The 23,284-nt window shown below is 40.8% G+C and overlaps 1 protein-coding gene across 10 annotated transcripts in view; it reads left to right on the top strand.

Moving 5' to 3' along the window:
- pald1a (phosphatase domain containing paladin 1a) overlaps positions 1-19,017 on the top strand; it is a 66,052-nt gene extending 47,035 nt beyond the window's left edge. For all 10 annotated transcript variants that reach the window (XM_022190992.2, XM_051939474.1, XM_022190991.2 and 7 more), the window contains exons 19-20: positions 2,265-2,420; positions 17,026-19,017. In XM_022190992.2, the coding sequence (XP_022046684.1) occupies positions 2,265-2,420; positions 17,026-17,175 (306 nt within the window). In that variant the 3' untranslated portion in view covers positions 17,176-19,017. The remainder of the gene's footprint in view (positions 1-2,264; positions 2,421-17,025) is intronic.
- The last annotated feature ends 4,267 nt before the right edge of the window (positions 19,018-23,284 follow it).

The raw sequence follows: 23,284 nt of genomic DNA on the forward strand, positions 1-23,284 counted from the left end.
CAAGTACGAATGAGGATGACAGACACAATGCACCTGAATATAATTTCCACCGATGTTTTTCTACACTTTGCTGGGTTTATATGGAGCACAATACCACATGTAAACCTGCACGTCATAACATTTCAGCGAATCAAGTGACTCAGCCCTCCTCCATATTTTTGGAAACCAGCAGTTTTTGGCAGTTTTTTGTTCGTTCCTGTCACATTTTTACTCATTAAGAGCCGTTTTTTCACTGCAATATAAAGTCTTGCATCTCTTTGGAACAGCACAACCATGAATAGAAGTAGCGAGAATTCAACAACGTCTTTTGTGAAATGTGTCAAAGTTGTAATGCCATAAATTGTCAAAAAGAAAAAAGTTCTCAGTGCCCATTTGTGTTACCAATACTGGAAAAATACATGGTAACGCTGCACGCTATAGATATTTTACTACTTCCATTTTCAATTTGTTTCCATACTTGCCTCTTGTTTGTTCTATAGAAGCACTGCCTGCAGTTCAGTGCTTGATTATTCTCTGATTTTTTTTTACACGATTGATCCAGTCGAGGCTTGACACATGCACCAAGAAACACAGAAATGGTTGTGTTTTACAGATTCTGGTGAAGGCAAATGGTTTATTTTTGGCAAAATTTTAAATGAAGCCTGTACAGTAAAGCAAAATATCACCATTTCAAGCTTTGTTTTGATGAAGATTCACATCAACGATGAGAAGTTCGTGGGCTCTTGACTGTTTATACAGTCTTTGGCAATTGATTATGTGTGTAGTACTGGCACTTTTATTTTTTAAGATAACGTGTCTTGGCGATTTTGGGGGTTTAGAGGATTAAGCCTAACAAATTAAACCATAACCTGCCATCTGTGGTAAATAAATATGGAATAGAGTATGAGCTTCAGCAAAATCAGAGCTAAAACACAGCAGTGTATGTTTGAATTAAACTCATCAGGCACACAAACACTTCTCAGTGATCAAAGCTGCTCAGGTTTAAGGCCTGAACGTGACAGAAAGTGGCACATCAGATTTAATCCACATGTCATGGTGAAAAAGGCAGTGCTAAGAGCCTGGTGGCTTCAGCTGAAGCTGTCAACTGACAATGCTAGCCCTGATTAGTTTAATCAGTACGGTGCTGCAGTCCTTGACATGTGGCTCCCAGCATTTGTGAGGAAATGAAAGCTTGTTAGCTCCGTGAATAATATGCTATTTCCACAGTTTATTCATAAGACATATTGTGCCATTGACTGCCTCTTTGCTGTCTTAAAAGCATTATCTAGTGGAGCAGTTTACACTGAGATATTGGGTTCATTAAAAGCAGATTGATTGTTATGTGTGAAAGTTCACTTAGTTGAACTTGAAGAAAAAAGTACACAAATCTAATTTAATTGAGGGCTTGCATTGAAATTATTTTTTTCATTGTTTTCTGAACTAGTGTCTGGTTCTGTCTGGCTTTATTTTTTCCCTGTTGAGAGTATTTTCTTTCTTTCTGCCTTGGAGATTTCCTGTTTGTGCTGTAATTAGATTAGTCAAACTTGTTGATGCGTGGCTCACAAAGTGCGTCTGCTGCCATGCGTGGACTTTAGAAGGACATACAACCTCTGTTGGTGGAGCTGATGGGCCCCAGGGATGCTAAGATAAACAATATTATGTTTGCGCGGTGCGTAAATAAAGCTCATGCCGGCAGACGGTGGGTCAGGGGAGAAGAGAAACACAATGCCAGAATCATAACGTTATATAAGCTGAAAAAATTTACACAGTGACTCACTATGACTACTTTTGCTATGGTGGACCAGTGTGTACGTTTGTGTGAATTTTTGTGGGTCATAGCCTACTGATTACCCCTAACACGTGGCATATGCCCCTCTAGATTGTCTATTGTCCCTTTTTTTCAGTTATGGTAAAAATCTCCAATCATTTCGTTATTTCAGTTCAGTTTATACAAAGTTTCAGTGTGTGTGTTTGAGACGTTGGCGTTTCCTGAATGCTCTCAGCTTTAAATTCCCCGGATAGCAAACACAAGTAGCCGGCTTCTAAACAATATCAGTGTCGATGAAATGTCAAGAAAGTCCAATTATACAAACACAACGTACACGTAGGAGGCAATTAGAGACACTGAATTCACTGCAGTACAAGAAAAACGGTATAAATTACTGCCAAGCTTTTGACTCTGTACTTGAAATGGAAAATTGTGCACTTTTGACAGTATTTGTTGATGTGTGAGATGAATGCCTTGATGCACTTTTTCAGAACTTTGTTTGCCTCTTGTTCTTTAGATCAAAAGTGGAAAGACGGACAAGGAGTGTCAGCAGCTGCTGCTGAGGAGCCTGCAGTACCTGGAGCGCTACATTTACCTCATCCTCTTCAACACATACCTGCATCTAGAGAAGAAGGACTCCTGGCAGCGCTCTTTCACTCTCTGGATGGAACAGGTACACGATCTCGGCTCTACTTATGCTATTAGCTTCTGTATCCCACTTAATTGTATTACTATACATAAAGCATTTCACACAAAAACTGCATGCAGGTGAGTAGTCTACCCTTAGTCTCATTTCTCTGCTAATTTTCCAACTCCAAACTATATGAACGTAAATGCTTAGTGGATTAAGTATTTGTGTACTGAGGGAGGGCGTGGCCTAATGTGATTGACTGCTCAAATTAAGGTGTGCGTAATTATTAGGCATCTTCTTTACCTCAGATAAAATGGATCAAAAGAGACATTTAACTGACACTGAAAAGTCAAAAATTCTGAAATTCCTTCTAGATGCGTAGATAGCTCAACTGTTGACCACTGGACAATCAAACACTTTGTTGTGGAAAGTCAACAACGCTGCAAAACACGCATGGAGAAAGAAGGGGCAAATGAAATGCAGAAGACTTGAGGAATATTAAATGTGAATCCATCAGGAAGCTATTAACCTGCACTGCCACCAAATGCTAGAATGGTAACTTATTTGGCGTGTCCACGAGTACAAGATATCAAGCGCTCTGAGACATGGCTGAGGTACGGAAGGCTGGAACCACCACTGAGTGAGCTTCACTAGTTGAAGCGTCCATGCTGGGTTTTATAGCAGATTTTATGGACAAAGGACAAATGTTACTCATGATGGAGCAGATGATTAGGCTCATGGCTGGATCACTAGTGGAGGATCAACTGAAAATCAACTCCTAAACCTTCCCTCGCTTTCAAGAAGATACTTTTTTTTCCCCAAGCTGTTGCACTGGAAGAAGCCTGCAGCATTGAAGAAGGCCGTGATCTCTCTGCAGGACAATGCTCCATCACATGTACACACGTGGACAAAATTGTTGGTACCCCTCAGTTAAAGAAGGAAAAACCCACAATTCTCACTGAAATCACTTGAAACTCACAAAAGTAACAATAAATAAAAATTTATTGAAAATTAAATAATCAAAATCAGCCATCACTTTTGAATTGTTGACTAACATAATTATTTAAAAAAACAAACTAATGAAATAGGGCTGGACAAAAATGATGGTACCCATAACTTAATATTTTGTTGCACAACCTTTTGAGGCAATCACTGCAATTAAACGATTTCTGTATTTGTCAATGAGCGTTCTGCAGCTGTCAACAGGTATTTTGGCCCACTCCTCATGAGCAAACAGCTCCAGTTGTCCCAGGTTTGATGGGTGTCTTCTCCAAATGGCATGTTTCAGCTCCTTCCACATATGTTCAATGGGATTCAGATCTGGGCTCATAGAAGGCCACTTTAGAATAGTCCAACGCTTTTCTCTCAGCCATTCTTGGGTGTTTTTGGCTGTGTGTTTTGGATCGTTGTCCTGTTGGAAGACCCATGACCTGCGACTGAGACCAAGCTTTCTGACACTAGGCAGCACATTTCTCTCCAGAATGCCTTGATAGTCTTCAGATTTCATCGTACCTTGCACACTTTCAAGACACCCTGTGCCAGATGCAGCAAAGCAGCCCCAAAACATTACTGAGCCTCCTCCATGTTTCACCGTAGGGACAGTGTTCTTTTCTTCGTATGCTTGGTTTTTGAGTCTATGAACATAGAGTTGATGTGCCTTACCAAAAAGCTCCAGTTTGGTCTCATCTGTCCAAAGGACATTCTCCCAGAAGCTTTGTGGCTTGTCAACATGCATTTTTGCAAATTCCAGTCTGGCTTTTTTATGAGTTTTTTTCAGCAGTGGTGTCCTCCTTGGTCGTCTCCCATGAAGTCCACTTTGGCTCAAACAACGAGGAATGGTGCGATCTGACACTGATGTACCTTGGCCTTGGAGTTCACCTTTAATTTCTTTGGAGGTTGCTCTGGGCTCTTTGGATACAATTCCAACGATCCGTCTCTTCAATTTGTCATCAATTTTCCTCTTGCGGCCACGTCCAGGGAGGTTGGCTACTGTCCCGTGGGTCTTGAACTTCTGAATAATATGAGCCACTGTTGTCACAGGAACTTCAAGCTGTTTAGAGATGGTCTTATAGCCTTTACCTTTAAGATGTTTGTCTATCATTTTTTTCGGATGTCCTGGGACAATTCTCTCCTTCGCTTTCTGTTGTCCATGTTCAGTGTGGTACACACCTTTTCACCAAACAGCAGGGTGACTACTTGTCTCCCTTTAAATAGGCAGACTGACTGATTATGAGTTTGGAAACACCTGTGATGTCAATTAAATGACACACCTGAGTTAATCATGTCACTCTGGTCAAATAGTTTTCAATCTTTTATAGAGGTACCATCATTTTTGTCCAGGCCTGTTTCATTAGTTTGTTTTTTTAAATAATTATGTTAATCAACAATTCAAAAGTAATGGCTGTTTTTGATTTTTTTAATCTTCAATAAATTTTTATTTATTGTTACTTTTGTGAGTTTCAAGTGATTTCAGTGAGAATTGTGGGTTTTTCCTTCTTTAACTGAGGGGTACCAACAATTTTGTCCACGTGTGTATTCTGCTGCTTGACTTACCGACAAAGATGACTCAATAATGACCTGGCCCCTTTTATTGCATGACTTAAATCCAAGTGAGAACCTGTAGAAAGGTGAGATTTACACAAAGGAAGACAGTAAAAAAATCTTTGAGCAGGATATAGGAAGCTGTAGCTGCTGCTTCAGACAAAGAAAATGACAGTTCTTAAAAAGACGAGTGGCTGTATTGGTTGCTCAAATTTTTTGAAAGTTTAAAAATTAAGGTCTGCTTAAGGTAAGTTACAATTACAGCCTTAAAATTGTCAATAAAACTAATAATTTTGAGTAAAATCTTTGTTATTTAGTCCAATATTGATTATTCACACTTGTATATTCACCAAAGAAAGAGGAAACCCAGTTTGTCTTTGATACACATTCAGGTCTGAGGTTTCCTAATATTTTGAGTGTTGTAATTGTTTCGCAATAATCCTGATCCTAATCCTAAGGAATACAGTTTTGTAAGCAGTTTAATTCTTTTGTTCAAGGCTGATAAATTACAGATTATGACATCAAATTACAGACATTTAAAAGTAGTATAATTTATAACTTTAGGTGGACTATAAAAGCAAACTGCATCTATTATTAATCTGCTTGTTGTGTCTCATTGAGAAATGTGTCACAGAAATGTCAAGTGGCATTGAAAATTATCAGAAAAGCCCTGCCAGCTTTACCAAGTGGATGCTGGATCCGTGTCGTACTAAATAAAACCCTTAACCGCCTTCAGACACTGTAGGAAGTTGCAGGTTATCGCCGTCTCACCTGTGTGTACTCGCAGTGCTTTGTGCAGATAGGCTGCCAGATGAAAACCGTTAAAGGAAGCGAGTACCAGTTGTTTTTTTTCACCCCTCTACGCTCGCTGTGTGCACATTGTGAGCTCGTCACCGCAGTTTCATTTGGGTTTTCTTCCAGGAATTTACAAGCTGGTTCTGGTTCTATTGAGGCCTGGTTCTTCACACACTGAACTTCATATTGTCTCAACTCTGACTTTTTGTTGGTACATTAATCGTTTGGCCAGCTGTGCCCCTACAGTAAAGTCAAGAATTTATGTGCATTCCAAACAAATGAGTAGTGTGTAAGTGGTACCCAACACGCACACATATAAGCACACACTGCAATTAAAATGTATGCTGCAGTATGTTAGAATCACATGGTGATAAAAAAAATATTAAAAAAAGCAATTTGGCTGGTTGACAAAAACACATCGAACTGTGATCTTTTAATGCTGCAGCCCGCAAAGGGAGTTTGAGGTGTAATGAAATGCATCACATGGTTTCATTTACATCTGTGTGCATTTGGTTTAGATTACAGGTGGGTTGTTGTGATCCCAGCTTCACGCTAAGCTCTTGTAACCCTCTTTAATCACATTCTTCAAATTAAAAGCGGCAGATTCCCACCATAAAAACAAGTTTTCCCCTCAGGCTGAATAAAAATGTTTAATGTTTGAAATATCAATGCGTCTGAGGGTTTAAAACGTCCGCTAAAGGCAATTAAACAGGCACTTTTTCATGTTTTCACTTCAGCCTGCAACTTCACAGCCATTTTTTGTTCTTATTTGGTGAGCAGACAGTCTGGAGAAACATGCCCAAGGGGCCTGGATTGTTTGAAAATCGCTGGATGAAAATCTCTTCCTTCTTTGTCCTTATTGAGGTGGATTAAACCCCAAAGAAAAAAGGCAGAATTCCAAAATAGACTGGAACAATTGCTGTGAAAACAATTGTCACCGAAATATGCGCGGTCAATCGGGGCATATTCTTCCTGTTATGAATAGCAAATATATGTGGTGCATCAGGGTGACTCTAATGGCCCAGTTATGCCATGAGAAAATAGAGGTGTTCACGAAGGGGGGCAGCCACATTCTGCTGCACATCAGGCAACAGAACACACTTCCAATTATCATAACATCAGATCAAAATGTCAAGCACAGGATGTGTCTGTATTTTATCACATAGGTAGCTTTCTGTTTTTACTGGTATTCCTTTTCTTTGTTTGTTTTTCAATTCTTCCTATTAAAAATGCTAAATCACTAGTAATTTAAACAATGAACTGAAACTTGTGATACGTAAATCAGTAAATCTGACTCCAATTTGAAACCATAACACACAAGAAGCTCTTACTTTAAATGTTTTCTTTACCGTTTTTTTTTGTACCCACCATTATTTACACAATCTCCTATGGGAATACAGACTGTATACAAACTATACACTTGCCTATCTTCAAGAAATTGCTTTTTGATAAGTAAACAATTTTGTTCTCGTCCCTGAATTGTGCTTGTTCTGCCCTTTAAATTACGAGTCATCCACATCCAGCACATTTTTATGTACAGCAGCAACTGCTGAAAATCCAAGCCCCCCTTACCGCCGAGCTTCTTAGTCAATAAACATGCTGTTTTATACTCTTTGTGCTGCCACGGCTTATTTAACTTTTATTTAGTTTTGTAGTTTAACTGCAGCACCTCAAGACACTGCATGCAGGCCTTACTAAATGGCATCAAATCATGCACTGCATTTCTATCTTAACCAGGATTTAAAATTGCCTTATCAGCTTTATTAGCTGATTTTTCTCTGCAGTATTAAGCCTTTCACCTCTATAGAAACAGTGCAGTCATGACTAGAAAGACAGAGATGTCAGAAATGTCTTTTGTGTGGTATGACATAGGTAAAATGCCAAAAATCATTGAAAAAAAGAAAAGAAAAAAGACTGAATTCGCTTGATTACTTGTTTACAAAAATTATCTCCAATCAGAATGTACAGAATTTTTCCAAGTGCCCACGGTTGTTTCCAGTGCTGGCAAAAAATGATGTCTCGACGTACTTTGCGTTTAATTTATTACCATACGCGTCTCCTATCTGCTCTGCAAAACTACAGGACCGTTGATCACAGATGAGTCACTCATGGCTTGCCAGATGTGACGAGGAAGTCAGATTTTTTTTTTCCTTTTTTTACAGCATCTGTTTATGATAAACAGTATCTTTTTGTCAAATTTCGAAATTATCCATGCAGAATAAAGTGACCGATGAAATATCACATTTTGAAATGTTTGGTGAAGTTTCTTGACTGAATGTCATGTTACAGATGAGGACCATCAAAGACCATTGGAAAGTTGAAAACTTGATGGTTCTTTCAGTTTTTTTCAGATAAATTATGTAATTATTGTTGGGTTTTTTTTCATTATTATTATCATTTTAAAGACAACCTGCCTTTCAAACCTACCAGACGGTTCTGGAGTTCTTCACATGACTAATGGCAACAACGTTCAGTCTGTTCAATTTCCCATAGCTGGAGGTTGCTGGCACAGTGGCACTCTTTGGCACCTCATACATGCCATACTGTGCACTTTTGGCACACAGTTCTTGGCAATTGTCCCACATCTCCAGGAACACCTGGGGCCGTGTCTGAGTGGAAGGCCAGAATTAATCCAGCAAGTCCTTTTTAGATGTGCCAGTGCAGGCAACACCACCCCCCCACCCCCCCGGCCATTGGAAAGGTCTGTAGGGAAATGGGTAACCAGGCCGGTGTATTGCAGCCGTTCATCACCTGAATTGAGAGCATCTTTCGGATGACACCTTAATATATCAAATAACAAATTTTCTGCAGTGGGCCAGACTGAATGTTAATGTTATTTTCAGTCTGCCAGCTTTCCCCAGAACTTCATATCTATTAAACACCCTGTCTCCATTCTGAAATTGCAAGCAGCACAAACCAGCAAAGGTCAGATTAAAAGAACTCTGACAGTGTTATAAAGCCAACAGTTCACAGCATGAGTTTCACCCAGTGTATTTTTCCACAGCAGTAATTCCATCTTTTCAGTCAAAGAGTCATGTTATACGCTTGATTTTCTATTATATGCTTCTCTGAGTTTTTGTTTTTAAAGTAAACTGTTTTCTCCTCTTTCAGTCCGTTTGTTGCTTTTCTTTGCCTTCCTTCCAACACTTCCTGATGGTTTTTTTCTTACATTGAAAGCCTACATATGAAGGGAGGACTCCTAATGTGAAAATCATGCTTTGATATCCAAGGTCATGTCCTGGCAACATATTGTAGCTGATGTCAGCTCAGGCCACCGTATTTCTGTCATCTGGCACAGAGTGTCACGTTAATGCGCTGAACACTGCTGAAGGTGTTCAGTCACTGCACACTGACACTCCAGTGAAGAATAATCAAAATCAAATTATTATCCCTGGCCATGGTCTGAGCTTCCCATTTGATGGTGCTGTTGCATGAATAAAATCTCATATCCTTGATGTCTGGACACCTGACAGCATAATCATCTTGACAGTTCCCTGTCGTTAACTTGAACTAAAGTCAAACTAAAGTCAATCTGAGTCAGTCTACTTTTCCATTTAGTTTTGTTAAGTTCTTGCCATATTTCTTTTCTTGGCCCCATTCTGTCTGCTGCTTCCATTTTCATGAAACATACATTTTCAGTAGTGTGAGACAGGGAGGTGAGAAGACAGTGTTAGTCCTTACTTTTGAATGAAATGCAGTTATGCATGTTTGTAATAAATTGAATTTCCAGTAGCTGCAACAGTAGTTTGTTTGTTTGATTGACAGATGATCTCTGGAGAAGTGCAGTGGAAGAACACATCCCAGACACCTGTAGGACACAAAAGATGTCGCCTAAAGTACCATTAAATTTTGCTGAGTCCCATCTTCCAGGTCTGTCCTTTTGTCAGGCTGTCCGTACAAAAGGTTACACTTAATTTGAACCTGTCTGACTCCATGAAGGGAGGTGGTTGCTGTGGTAACCATTCTGTTTGGCAGCAACTTTCAGATTAGGTGTCATCTTAGAGGTAGTCTCACAGAAAGGACAACAGCTGTGACAAGAGTAACATACACATTGGATTATCCAAATACCTTGTTTTGCTTTGTCCTTTGTTAATTAAAACTGTTATCTGTCAAAAAAAAAAAAATGTGCAGGACATACAGGTCCTGGTACTGTACCTGGTCCGTCTGCCCACCATGGCCATCAGTGTTGTGATGTCTTTACTGGCCCAGTTGCAGCAGATTCTGGCAGTGACCCAACCAATCTGACCAAACCAACCCCAGGGTACAATCATTACCCTGTCACCAGTGACCGTGGCAGGATCGTTAATGACAAACCGCGATGCCAGAGGCAGCGGTCAGGGGTCATGGCCTTCCCTGATTGTGCTTTTGAAGCCATGGTTACACAACCTGTCAGCCCCGAGCAGCACAGTCTGTCCTGCATCCTACATCAGCTGGATGCATGTGTGTGTATGTGTGTGCACTTGTTTGATCTTTGTAGTCACTAAAAGCAGGAGCGCAGTGTTCCCAGTCATGCAGGGCAGCAGCCTGCGCCAGCTGATATGGAGCCTTTGATATTTTTGTCCCTTTTTGCTTCTGGATAGCCTGGATTGTGTACACACAGAAGCATTTATTCAGTGTTGTTTCACTGAAGGATCATAAACGATGCAATTACTTTATAACAATGCAACACATTTTTGAATATCAGCAATTGTCCTTGATAGACTTGAGAAAAGGTTTTAAAGATACTTGGCAAGTAGGTGGTTCAAAAGCGTCTAGTCACAGTTATTCTGTGGTAGGCTGTCTTATTGTGTTGCTGCTTCTTCACGGAATCTCAGACTGACACAATGCTGTTGAGGCCATATCTCTGTGGGTGTCTAATTGTTCCAGGTCTCCTTATGACTTCTTTATGACTCTCTTGCTGTATGTTCAGGGTTGTTGTCATGTTGCAGAACAAAGTTGGAACCAATCGCACGTCTCTGTAGAGTTTTATATCTATCCAAGATGGATCTAAACACCTAAAATGCAGACACTTTTTTTTTAATTTACTGTGCTGCATATTGTCAAAAACGATTTGAAGTTAATGGCGCCTGCTGCCACATTGTGAGCACACTGGATAAATATTGTCTTTAGCGTCATTAGGCGATGTTGCCTCGTGGTCATGTAATGAGATCAGAGCAGAAACATCAGAGAAGTTATTGGAATCGAAATCCATGTTTGCTAATCCAAAACGTGGGCCTTTACACAATGGCAGGACTTGTGTACAGTGCATACCGCGGATGCCTGCAGCAGAGGTACCCTATCAGTCACTCCAGCTGTTTTGATGTGTGGCACAGAGGCCTCCCTGTCCCCCTCCACCGGCCTGGTATGTGCAGCCTTTGAGATAGCCGACTGTGGGAAAGACCAGCGCCTGCCTCCTCGCTCTCCTGCCCTCCCCCGCCACCACTCCACCAACTTAATGAGTATTGACGTTTATCTCTTCAATGTAGCGGGAAAAACATCTCTCCAGCAGCTCTGCTTACTGTCACCCAGAAGGCTTGTCATCACACGGCAACAACTTAAAGACTGTTTCATAAAAGAGCGCAACAAAGGGGGCACGGTGTTGTGACATACCTTCAAAGGTCCAATCCGTTTGTATTTGTTTTTGAACTTTTTATTTATAGCGCACATGTAGCGACGTGCTTTTCCATGTGTCTAAACGCTGCCCAGGAAAAATCCCCGTTATGTTCAGATGACGGTGACTGATGTTATAGCTAGTTGTCAAGGCAACCCACCATGTTTGCAGAGATGATGAGGAATAACTGCAGAAATATAAAGCTGTGTTGGTCACGTGGGCACACATTGGCTTCAGTAAGCATGACACAGAACATACATGCTTGCGGTTTGAGACGGAGCAGACTGTTACAAAGCCTTCACTAATGCTGCTCCTTATGCTGCAGTTTAATTATGATAATCACCTTTCTGAGAAATTTTAAAAGTCTGCGGTTTTTAATTGATCTCTTTTAGTAAAATGTTATTTTCAGAGTTATATATTCATAAATTTAAGACCGAACAGGACCGCAGTATAGATTTTGCTGTAGAAAGAACCAAAATAATGAAAACATGTCAGCATGTTGAACTGTGGTTCCCAGTAGGAAAGCCAGTGTCTGTGTGTATAAATGGGTGCATGAGTGGCAAATATTGTAAAGCAATTTGTCTGTTTCGGGTATAAAAAAAAAACAAGTTCAGTCCATGTATCAATAAAAAAAAAAAAAGTTACGCATAGTATTGATATTAGGTGACGCCCACCAGCACTAGCCCCAAGTGCTATTGTGCTCAATTCCAGCTTCACACTGCTGCTAACATGGATTGGTTTATGAAGACTGTAAGATAACTTTTCCGCACTTGGCTGACTTAGCTGCTGGTGATTGTGATGAGAAAAATTCACTATGGGTCAAAATCCTATCTCCAAAATCCTATCTTTATCACTATTGATGCAGATATTAAAAACATGCAGTGCTTTACATCTAAATGTGCTCATTTTAGTGGACAGAGCAACAAAGTGGCAATATTTAGGCAGCAGGTGGTGTTTTTAATGGAAGTTTGTGGATTAACAGCTCTGTTTGGAATATCCTTCACATACAAGTGGATTGTTGAATAAGTGATGTGAACTTTCTTTGGAAATGTTGCTGCTTTTTGCGATGTCTCTGAAAGCCATTCTGCTGTATTCCATCCAATGTGAGTGAGCACAGTGCCACTTAATCAATATTGGATACAAAAAAAGCTTTGTTCTTGTTTTTCTGCAAAGTTCAAAAAGTAAGAAAGTAAAAGGATGTCGACGGCATCTGCTCTGACTCCACAGAGATTGAATGAAATCACTTCTTCATCTCAGCCCCCGGCATCCTCTCGTGGATCTCTCTAACACGACTCTCCACTCTTGCTGATTTTTCACACATACCTTGTTTAGACAGCCGGACTGTGGAGAGGATGAGTCAGGTTACCCTGGTTAACAGAACAAATCCAGAGTCTATCCAGGGAGTTCACATCCACTGACTAATAGTTCCGCTGTTCTAAGTCATTTGTTCCCACCAGGAACGTTGAGGCGGTCTAGAAACACACCAAATCCAATATGGATGGACTGAAAGGTACATCAGTGCTTGTATTAGATTTTAAAAACTGCACTAAGATGGGACAATAGGAGCTTCATGGGGTTTTATTCTTAGTAAGAAGACTTAGCCCCAAGCTGAGAAGTTTGAGCCGGTGTTGACTGTACAAAGCAGAATTTTAAGGTTACATGATACCGATTGTAAGATTTGATTTTACATGGTCAGCAAGTAGATAATCCAGACCACACTCTGCGGTGCCTGTGTTTATTTCTGCACAAAGCTGGCCCGCTAAGCTATAATCATTGTTAGTGAAAGGGATATCTTCATGCCGTTATTCCTGTTCATTGTTCCAGTATTTCTTCCTCAGCGTTTAACCTGACAGCACATTTTCAAAAGCATCTTACAGGATTACCTCACAGCCTCAAGAGTACGACCACAAGCATGTTGTTCATTCTTGTGCTGTATGAAAGCATGACTCCCACAAATGATGCCCTCAGAGTTTAAACATTTCTTCTCTTGGACGTCGCTCTCCACTTCAGAATTTCGCAGGCTTCTTGCCTGCTTGAGGAGGAGAGGAAGAGGTTGAGCTGGCAAAGCGTCTCGCCTCCAATGGGTCATTCTCTTAACAGCGTCTTTTAACAGGATTTGACTTGTTTGATCGTGTTTATCCTGCTTTTTATTTTTATTTTTTCTGTAATGGTTGAACATCATTGAATTGAAACTTCTCCTGCACAGTAAACTGGGCAAGCTGTGGCACATCTACAGGTTTTTTGCAGAGAAAGTCGGTGTCCGCAGAGTTTATTTGTGTTTGTTTGTGTTGTTTAACTTTATGGCCACATGTTTCTGGTCGTCTGTGGTTTTTCCCATAAGTCCTAGGATGTTTGACTGTCACAGCAGATCATGAGTCAGCGTGACCTACAGCTTAACACGAACACCGAACGCTCTCGAGGGAAATCTCTCCATCTTCCTCTCTGCCCCCATTCAGTAATGATTCAGAGGGAGAAAAAATGAAGAACATTTACTGTTTCCATGATGTTGCTCCCAGGCTTGTTCCATTACTGCACCGAAGTAGGAATTATATAATAATAGTGTAGGACTTGGAACTTCCAGTCCTTTAAATTGCACGCAAAGACGCTTATATGCACACCGATGAGCCACAACATTAAAACCGTCTGCTGAATGTTGTTTGGGAATGGACATGAAACCTTTGGGGGGTCCCCTGTGGTAACTAGTGTTGAGAGTGTTGGGTTTTGGGTGGGACCTCCGTTGATCAAGGCCGTTCTGGTGCATCCCATTATTGTTTGATTGCATTGACATCTGGTGAGTTTGCAGGCCAAGCCAATGCTTTTGACTCTTGGTCGTGCTTCTCGTGCCATTTCATAGCATTTTTTTATGGGTTAGTAGGGTGCTTTGCCCTGCTAGTGGAGATGATTGCTGTGTTTTGGTACTGTGTCCAGTGTTGGATGTGTTGTAGATGTCAAAGTAGTCTAGAGTTCCTACAAAAAACATTATCATCTGCAAGTGTTTTTTTATTTTATTTTTTTTAAATTGTGGTTTATCAATGATTACATTGTTTAAGTGGACTCACACATTCATTCATACTGACACTGCTGAACATTTTGGTGACCTCGGTGAGACGTCCACTGGTGTCCGTGACAGGTCTGCTTGTTTTATTGGAATCTTTCAGTTCACCGTTTATTCATGCCACGTCGCAAACAGCAACTGTTATTTAGTATCTTTACACTCACCTTTGTTAAGCCTCAACCAAGTTTTAACCATATTCAGAATATGATAAATATTATATGACATAACCTGGTTATTACTTCCCAGTTGATAGATAATGTTAGTGTTCATTTATGTCTTCTGTACTGAGGAGTGACACTTATAATACAAGACTTTGTACCTGTGGCTGTGCCAGTTTTACAATGTTTATTTTGCCTCTGTGCCAGTTACAGCTGAGACCAGAAGCGTCACGTTTCCGGTTTGTTAATCCGTTCATCTGTCTGTGTTGACAACACACCTGCTCACATGCAGTATTTTCCGTCTCCAGATTCTAATTCATCCCAATATGAATCATATTATCATGTTTACATGGAATAGCACTGTGAGTAAATGAACTGAGTTAGACCGGAAAGGAATTTAATAAAACAAACAGATTACGTGAGAGTCAGCTGCCTGTCGAGTGTCCTTCTCCACTCTGTCTGTCGCCTCCTCTCAGGATCAGCTGTTTGGTGCTGTGTGGGCTTTTTCTCAAACGGTGTAAGAGCTGCGTTGAATGTCAGTGACTCCCTTTTACAAGTAGATCAAGAAATGCTACAAAATGCTTCCTCCTCTTCGTAGAAGCTCCTCAAGGTAGTGGCACTGGAGCATTTGTCTAGATAGTGTTTGACAAAAACTGGCCCTGCTCATTCACATACAGAGAGCAGTAAGCTAACCAACACTGGCTTAACCATTTAAAACATGCCAAAAAGTTGTGCGACTTGCAAGTCATGGATTTAAAAAGAATGATCAAAATCAAATGATTATATCCTGATAATCCAGATTTTTCGCTTTTCGAGAGAATCCATTTTTTCTTGTATTTGATGATTGTTAAAAACTTAGAGGTGGAAAGTAAAAGCTGTTTCAGTCATGAAGATACTTACTTCTGCCATTTTCTACCCTGTTAAAACTACATGCTAACTGACAGTCACTTCAGAGCTATTTCCAATCTGCGGCTCTGCTCCAATAAACTACAGATTTTATGGCAAATTTATCATTCACGTAAGTATTAGCATAGCCTAGCCGCGCTAGACAACCCACAGCAACTAATTTAATTCTCTGCCAGGGTGGGTCTAGTTACCCTCCATGCTGGTTGGATGCTCCTGAAACTGGCCGGACCAATCACCATGAAGTGTAGAGTCAGAAGGTGGGCGTAACTAAGTGACGACAGAGGCGCGACGATTCTTACAGAAACAACTGGCGCACAATAAACAGTTATCTTTCGACTCTGCTTTGGCCACAGCCCTTAAAGATTTGAAGCTAAAATTCAACTTGAAAGATAAACAAAGGACGGCACTGAAGTGTTTCATTGAGAAGAAAGGCGTATTTGGACTTATGCCGACGGGATATGGCAAATCCTTAATATACCAGTTGGCTCCGCTGGTTGGGAAGCTAATGGGACTTAGCCACAATCTGCCGGCGCTCTAGGAACTCTGTCAGCCTATTCGTTGCACTGATTGGTTGTATACCTACCCAACTGCTGCAGAGTGATTTGAAAGACAACCTTTTAGCCCGCTTCCCTCCCTGTCGAGCGGTCCTAGACCCTTGCGTCTTCAGAACATGGGTCTAGCGCGGCTAGGCTAGTATTAGCAGTGATTGTGCTGTGAATTTCTCAGTGTTTACCGTGTAAAAATAAATTAGAAGGAATAGAAAGTTAGCCATGTTGTCAACTATTTTTCCCAGCACCGTCAATCACAGACAGTCTTCTTCCTGAAGGGGGCGTGGACTGTCACAGCTCAGTTGCAGTTAAAGCTACAGACACTAAAACAGCCCATTTAAAACAGGGCTAAATCCAGGGGTCATACAGTGGTGTTAAAATTAATTATCTTTGCAGTATTTTGAGTTGAAACTAAAAGAAAAACACGTGATATTTTCATTAATATGCAGAGAAGTGGCACAATGTGGGACCTTTAACTTTCTAAAATGCTGGCTGCTGCATTTCCCACAATGCAACTCAGTGACAGCTTTGATGAAACCCTCCCTGTCGAGTCAATCAGCCTGTCTTTCAACGTCCACTGCACCAGTTGGTAATGCAAATGTCTGTGATGTACATTTTAAGTTCTGAAGCGTTAGTTGAGGTAACGCTGACGATGTCATCAGCGTTACCTCACATTCAAATGCCAGTAGAGATGTTTTTCTTCTGTTTTCACATGCTAAGTAGTACTTTTTGTTTGTAAGTAAAACTTTTTATTCCAGCGACGGTGCTTGAAATGGAGCTTTTTCTCTTTTTTTCACATTGCGGTGTTGATATTTTTTACTTTAGTGTCAGGTTTGAATTCTTCTTCAGCCACTTCCCGTTGTTTCTAAACCAACGGTAGACGCCTATTGTTCCTTTGTAGCAGCTGCACATGTAGGAAACCGTCACATAACATGGTTTAAGTCTGGAAATGTAGCGGTTGAAGTGTTTGTGTGTCCACATTGAACAAATCCAAAAAAAAATCCTGGCTGACTGTGCCCCCTGTCCATTAACATGTTGTGTGTTTCTGTGGTAGGTGGCTGCCAGAGCCGGAGTTTATGACATCCTCAACCAGCTGGGCTTCTCCGAGTTTGAAAACCCGAGGGACACGCCACTGGCCAGACTGCGCTGCCGCTGGCAACAGCAGAACATTCAGTCACTTCCTTTCCGAGGGGAGTTCATCTGAGAGAGGATCACTGTGAACGCACCAAAACAGAATAAAAGACATTTCCAGTAACATTGTTATGCCTTCTATATTTACCCCTCTAATATGTATATCTTCACATCATCTGCTGTTTGTGTTGCAGCTTTTTCATTTTTTTAATCTCACTGGCAAGGTTAACATTTTCTAGCTGTTTTAATGTTAAGTCTTAGTCTGTATTAGATATTTGTGCCTTTTTTTTTATCAGTGGTAGGTGTAAGAACTGTCAACGTACTAATATGCACACGTCTCGGTTAAAAAAAAACTTGTGTTCGAACAAGACGGGAGTTTATTGTTGTTGTGGTGGAGAGAAGCAAATTCCAGTGTGTTGTCAGCCACCAATTTTGGTTGTATGTCACGACTGCTTGCTGTTGTTTGCCCTGATATTTTTCCCTGTGTCCTGACCTTTTCTCCCCAGCGCAGGTGTTAATCACTGGCTGTGCATTTGTTCCGAGGTTTTTGACAAGAGTCCCAGTGTACATAGTGGAAGCTGTTGTTATTTAAATGTTAATGTGTCAGAATGGGTGATTTTGAGAGGAGGGTCGCAGGAGATACTGTTTCTTTTGCTCCCAGCATCTCCTCTGTTGTACCTGTTGCTTTTTACATGTAATTACATGATACAGGTACTAACATGTAAGGAATGTTTATGTTAGATTTACTTTGAAGCTGTTCATGTGTCTTTGAATCTTCGCTTAAATTGCCCTGACATGGAAACCTCGCTTCACTCCGTGTGATGTGGTGAAGCAGAAACATCCTCTTTCTTTTATCCTACACATTATTCTTTGCGTGTCAGAACCGGGCACCTGCATTAGCAACAACGCAAGTCGACGGTTCAAGCAGAGATTCGGTCGTGCATTGCAACCTAGCCTCGGGCTGCTAGCCTCAAGCGGAGATGAGCAGCGAGCTAAAGCTGAAGTAGTGCTCCCCAACGGCTGTAAACAGACTTTGATGTCTAAAATCCATAGCGTTTCCCTATTTTTTTTTTTTTATTTTTTTTTTTAATATCAGAGTGTCTCTTGCACAGACTTGGTGACCCCTGCCAGTAAATGGTTGCATTTTCTGTGATGTCATTAGGAATCAAATTATACGTCTGACTGTAAAATTTATGACTGGAAACAGCCAGGCCTGCAAATAGTTGACGGGTATATAACAAAGAAAGTTGTTTGGTATCAATTGATGAGGGTTAAATATACCCTGAGATAACTCCTGCTCATGTTGGTGGAATGAAACAATGGCTGCGTTCAGAACAATAAGTCGTAATTGTCATCCAAACAGAACAGACCAGTGTTTTCTCTGAGCAAATGGCAATTATTGCTAAGCGTGCCTACGCTTGTCGGATAACTTTTGCTGTACAGTATTTCTTTAAAGTCCTAACACTTTTATCTTTTGAGTATTTTGTTACTCTTTGATTTGCTAATATGCGTTTAGTTGCAAAGTAACTCGAAATGTGCTTTAACTATGAATCCTGCCTTAAAACCAGAGATAAGCCAGAAAAAAAAAATCAAAAGTCCTTCCTCCAAATGCCTCTCGCTTCTCTTCATTCCTTTCTATCGGTGCATCAAACAGTTGCACGCTGCGTAATTGATTGAGACTGAGTGAGCAAAAAACGGTGATTGATAATGATATGAAGTAGACATTTTTATGCTAGAATGAATCTAACACAAGCACGCACATGTGCCTGGTTGTAATAACACCCTAAGTCTTAGCTATGCTTTTAGTTTAAAGTTGTTGTTTTTTTAAAAAAAAAAACTGCATAGAGGCAGTGTGTTACCCTTTACTCGCTGTTATTTTCATTTTTTGGAGGCTAAAATAAATAATTCAAATAGATTTAACCGCCTGTCTGTTTTCGGCATCATTTCACTGTTGTTTTTCACAGGGAGAAAAATAAAACTGATCCATCTGTGTCAAGGATTTGGATTTAGTGTGTGGGAGGATTTTCTGACCAGAGATATTTTGCACACAACTCTCCGCCGTGCCTGGTTTTTATTGAAGTTTCCGATTCTACGATGGAGCCAAATGATTGTCTCTTCCCTCCTCGGCTTCCTTTTCTTTTCCCCCCTCTTATCTCGGCATCATCTTTTTGCTCCAGATACGCACCGCTAAGAACCCTCTCGTATATCCGCACGGCCTCTTTGTCTTGTGCCAGTGCCAGCCTCGGAGAGCAGAGCAGGTTATGAGCATCGAGCAGCATACATTTACACAAAACAGATGATTCATTGTTGGGCTGAAATCTTAACATATTCCATACACAGTAATAAAGAGCTTAGGCAGATCAAAAGACTAATCTGAGTTGCCTTTTGATGTGGACAGGTAAGGTCTTAATTAAAAAAAAAATATGGTCACTCTCTCAAGAATGGAGGGCTGTGTGAGGATTAAAAGCCACCGGCCGGCACATCAGTGAAGCTCACTTGGCTTCGCTGGCCTGCTTTGAAAGGCTGATATCCCAGATCACTTCCCGTCTTGTAAGTGCATAGCAGGCTTATCTTTGGGAGTGCGGAAGTTGTTAGGGTTTTATCACACCACAGCCTATCCTGGATTATTGTAAATGGAAACCAAGTGGTCCAGATTGAAGCGCTCCCTTTATAGTTTGCTACACTTGTTTCCTCTTCACATCATCTTGACTTTATGAGCTAATTTATCCCCTTCTTTGATGGGATATATATGAGATGAATCCACTGCAACGCTTCTTTTTTACACTCTCTGTTTCTGAGTTCCTCTTTACCAACAGGGACAAATCGGTTAAAACAACATGCGGATGTGGAAAAGGGGGCTATTCAGTTGCAGCATGCGGCCAACTTGACTCCGGGTCAAGATAAGCCCAGGACATGAGGACCATGCTTGGATGATATAGCGGCCCCTCGCCTTTGAAATCCCTTCCAAACTCATTGAGATACTCCCCAATGTGAAACTCAAGCTAGTGGTTCTGAAGGATCCAGAGATTACGGCGGACAAAGAGCGGCATTGAGAGGTGAGCGGTGAGAGGGGATGTAATGAACTTCATGTGAAAAGCTTCCCCGCTGCAGATGAGAGAGCTACTCAGGACAGGAGGCATGGCGCTGTTGTAAGGGGTGCATGGGTGCACCGCCGTCCTCTTTGATTGTTCTTGTGTGTGTGTAAAGGCAGCATTACAAACACCTCAGAAAACCCAACTGCGCTCTCAGCCCTCTCAGGGATTTGATCAATAACAACAAGTTGGTTAAGATCTGTGAAGGAATCTTTAAATCTGCTCAGGCCCTCATTTCCCATGAGCAATAATGCACAATCCCTGATTACACGCCCCACTGAGCAGCGTAATGAAAAGTCTCAGCTGGCAGGATAAAATAATACTGATTGAATTGATAGAGGGCTTTTAAATGCTCCTATATCCAACTGACATTAAGGTTTTGATGGGGTGATCAGAGGCATTATGTTTTCCATCGGTACGTCTGTGCGTGTGACTTTCATTCTTGTGACTGCCTCAACACCTTAAGGGAATTTCATCAAATTTGGCACAAAAGTTCACTTAGATTCAAGGACAAACTCTTAGAGAATCAGAGAATTTTGTGTCCAAAGGTGAAGGTCACTGAGCTCCACTGTAGCCTCGTAATGTTCTGGAAAAAGCACTTTTTATGGACATTATTCATCACCAGAATTCATTATTAAGAGGGGAGATTGTGACCTTATCTCACACTTCATCAGAAACTGAACTGGTGACAGGAATCTTGGAACTTTGGTATTTGTAGAGATCATCTGTGCTGTGCTGAAGATGTGTGTGTGAAGCATCCACGTTTGAGAAATTGTAGCTTTTTTGCAGCAAAATCCAGATTTCGCTCAATGAAATCTTCATTACATATATTTTATGAGTCTGCACAGACATGGACTGGTTGACGTAGAGCTGTGAGGTGATATTTCTCTGTATTTAGAGGCCTTCGTTCAGAGCATGAGTGTTTTTTTTAATCTTGTATTGTGAGCTGGACTGGAATTAAGCTACATAACAAGATCACAAAGTCCCAAACTGGAGCGACATATATCAGTTATATTAGTAAATCCTGAATCTGCAGCTGACTGGCTATTTGTATCTAAATAAACACTTCAACAAAAAATCATACAACATTGCTGATGGAAACTAAAATTTTTTTGATAATTCCTAAAAGCAGAGCTGTCAACTTGGAACTTCAAAGACCTCAGTTAATGGTATTATTAGAACTGACGTCCAAAAGGCCTAAACTGATACTTGAAAGCAAAACAACTGCTTTCATATGGTTAAATCTTCAAAATTACAGCAAAATCCTGGTTTACATGGTTACACACCTTGAATATTTTACTCTTACACTTGTTCGGAAAAAGGACTTGGAGCTGGTTTCACAAAGATAAAACTTGCACTTAAGCTCAAGCTAATAGTTCCACTTATGATTGATGCTTAAAGGGGAACTTCGGTTTTTTTTCAACCTGGGGTCTGTTTCCATATGCAATTTCATACATGTGAGTGATGGAGAAATGAATTTTCGACATAGCTCCAGTATTTAGCCAGGCAGGCAGCTTAGCAGCTCAGCTAGCAGCTCAGCTAGCGAAAAGTATCGGGCAACTGCCCCCCCCCCCCCCCGCGTCAAAGTCCGCCCTAACGTGCTTTTTTCCCCCACACTGACCAGCTTGGATAGTCTCAACGAGTGTCCCACAACAACTAGAGATGAGAAGTGAACGAAAACCTCCACATTACCTGGCGATCGCTATTTGTTGTCATCTGTATCCAAAGCTCAGGACACTAGGAAGCAAATCTCGTTCCGAAATCACACGTTTTGGCGCGAGCTATCGTGTGACTTTGACAAGGGAGGGCCAGTTGTCCGATACTTTTCGCTAGCTGAGCTGCTAGCTGAGCTGCTAAGCTGCCTGCCTGGCTAAATACTGGAGCTATGTCGAAAATTCATTTCTCCATCACTCACTTGTATGAAATGACATATGAAAACAGACCCCAGGTTGGAAAAAAAATCGAAGTTTCCCTTTAATTAATCTGCTGCAAAGTTGTTTCAGTGTTGATGATCGTACCTGTAAGACTTGTGGCAGGATGCTTTAGTCCTGCAGAAAATGTTTGCCTTTTGGAATATTCAGCACTCCTGGGGACATTTTAAAAGGGAAAGAACCTAACGATGTAAAAAAAGGGGAAAAAAAGGGATAGTGTCGCTAGACAAATTAAAATGACTCATGACTCCCTCGCTGGATATTTCCAAGAAGTTCAGTGAGTAACTTTTGTGGCTTTAAATAATTCTGTCTTTATTTTTATGAAGCTTAAGAACCATCCATCCAGATCCATCAAAGCAGAGGAGGAAATCATAAATCATGAGTTGTAGTTTGGTTCAAGTTTAGTGCACAAAGCTGGCCTTCACAAACACTGCAAACATGGCTTTTGATCAGAAGCCATTTATTTACCACTGAGTTGTCAGATTCTGATATATTTACGAATATACAGAATTTTGGCTCTCAGTAGCCGGTCATTCGCTGCTAAAATTCACTTATGATTCAGTCTCGTGAGGTGACTTTGAAAATTTGTCGACCGAAAGTTAATTTATGCGTCTACTGAACACCTCTTGCTGAACTTATGGAACTGATTCTTGGTCTCAATCACGTGGACAGCAATGGTAATATAAGAAATAATTGTTCCAGTGTTTATTCATCAGCTTAAAAAGTCAGTAGTGAAATCTATGACTTGACTTGAATGTTCCATCGTGAACTTCAATAGACCTGAGATTCACTTTGAATTTCTTGGAGCTGAGACTCCTTTTAAACTGCTATGCCAACTTCAAGCCAGTGGGACCAGTGTAAATTGTGTATTACAGAATTATCACCTCAATTTGGAGCTTGCCTCAGATTTGTGAAGCCGCATACTCAGCTAAAGCTCATGTTCAGCTTCCAGGTCAGCAACCTAACTGTTTCTCCTAACTCTCACTAGACATGTTCTTCAAGTACCCAAAGATAACCCAATAGAATAAAACATGGATGTAAATCTATGGTAAATTAGAATGTTAGAAGTTGCAGTTTCCCCTTCAATGTAGCATTGGACACTGATGGAGCTGCTTTTACCTGGTTGGTAACTTAAGAGTTACTGAAATATTTTGTTATT

This window comes from Acanthochromis polyacanthus, chromosome 19 (assembly GCF_021347895.1).
Source record: "Acanthochromis polyacanthus isolate Apoly-LR-REF ecotype Palm Island chromosome 19, KAUST_Apoly_ChrSc, whole genome shotgun sequence".
NCBI lineage: Eukaryota > Metazoa > Chordata > Actinopteri > Pomacentridae > Acanthochromis > Acanthochromis polyacanthus.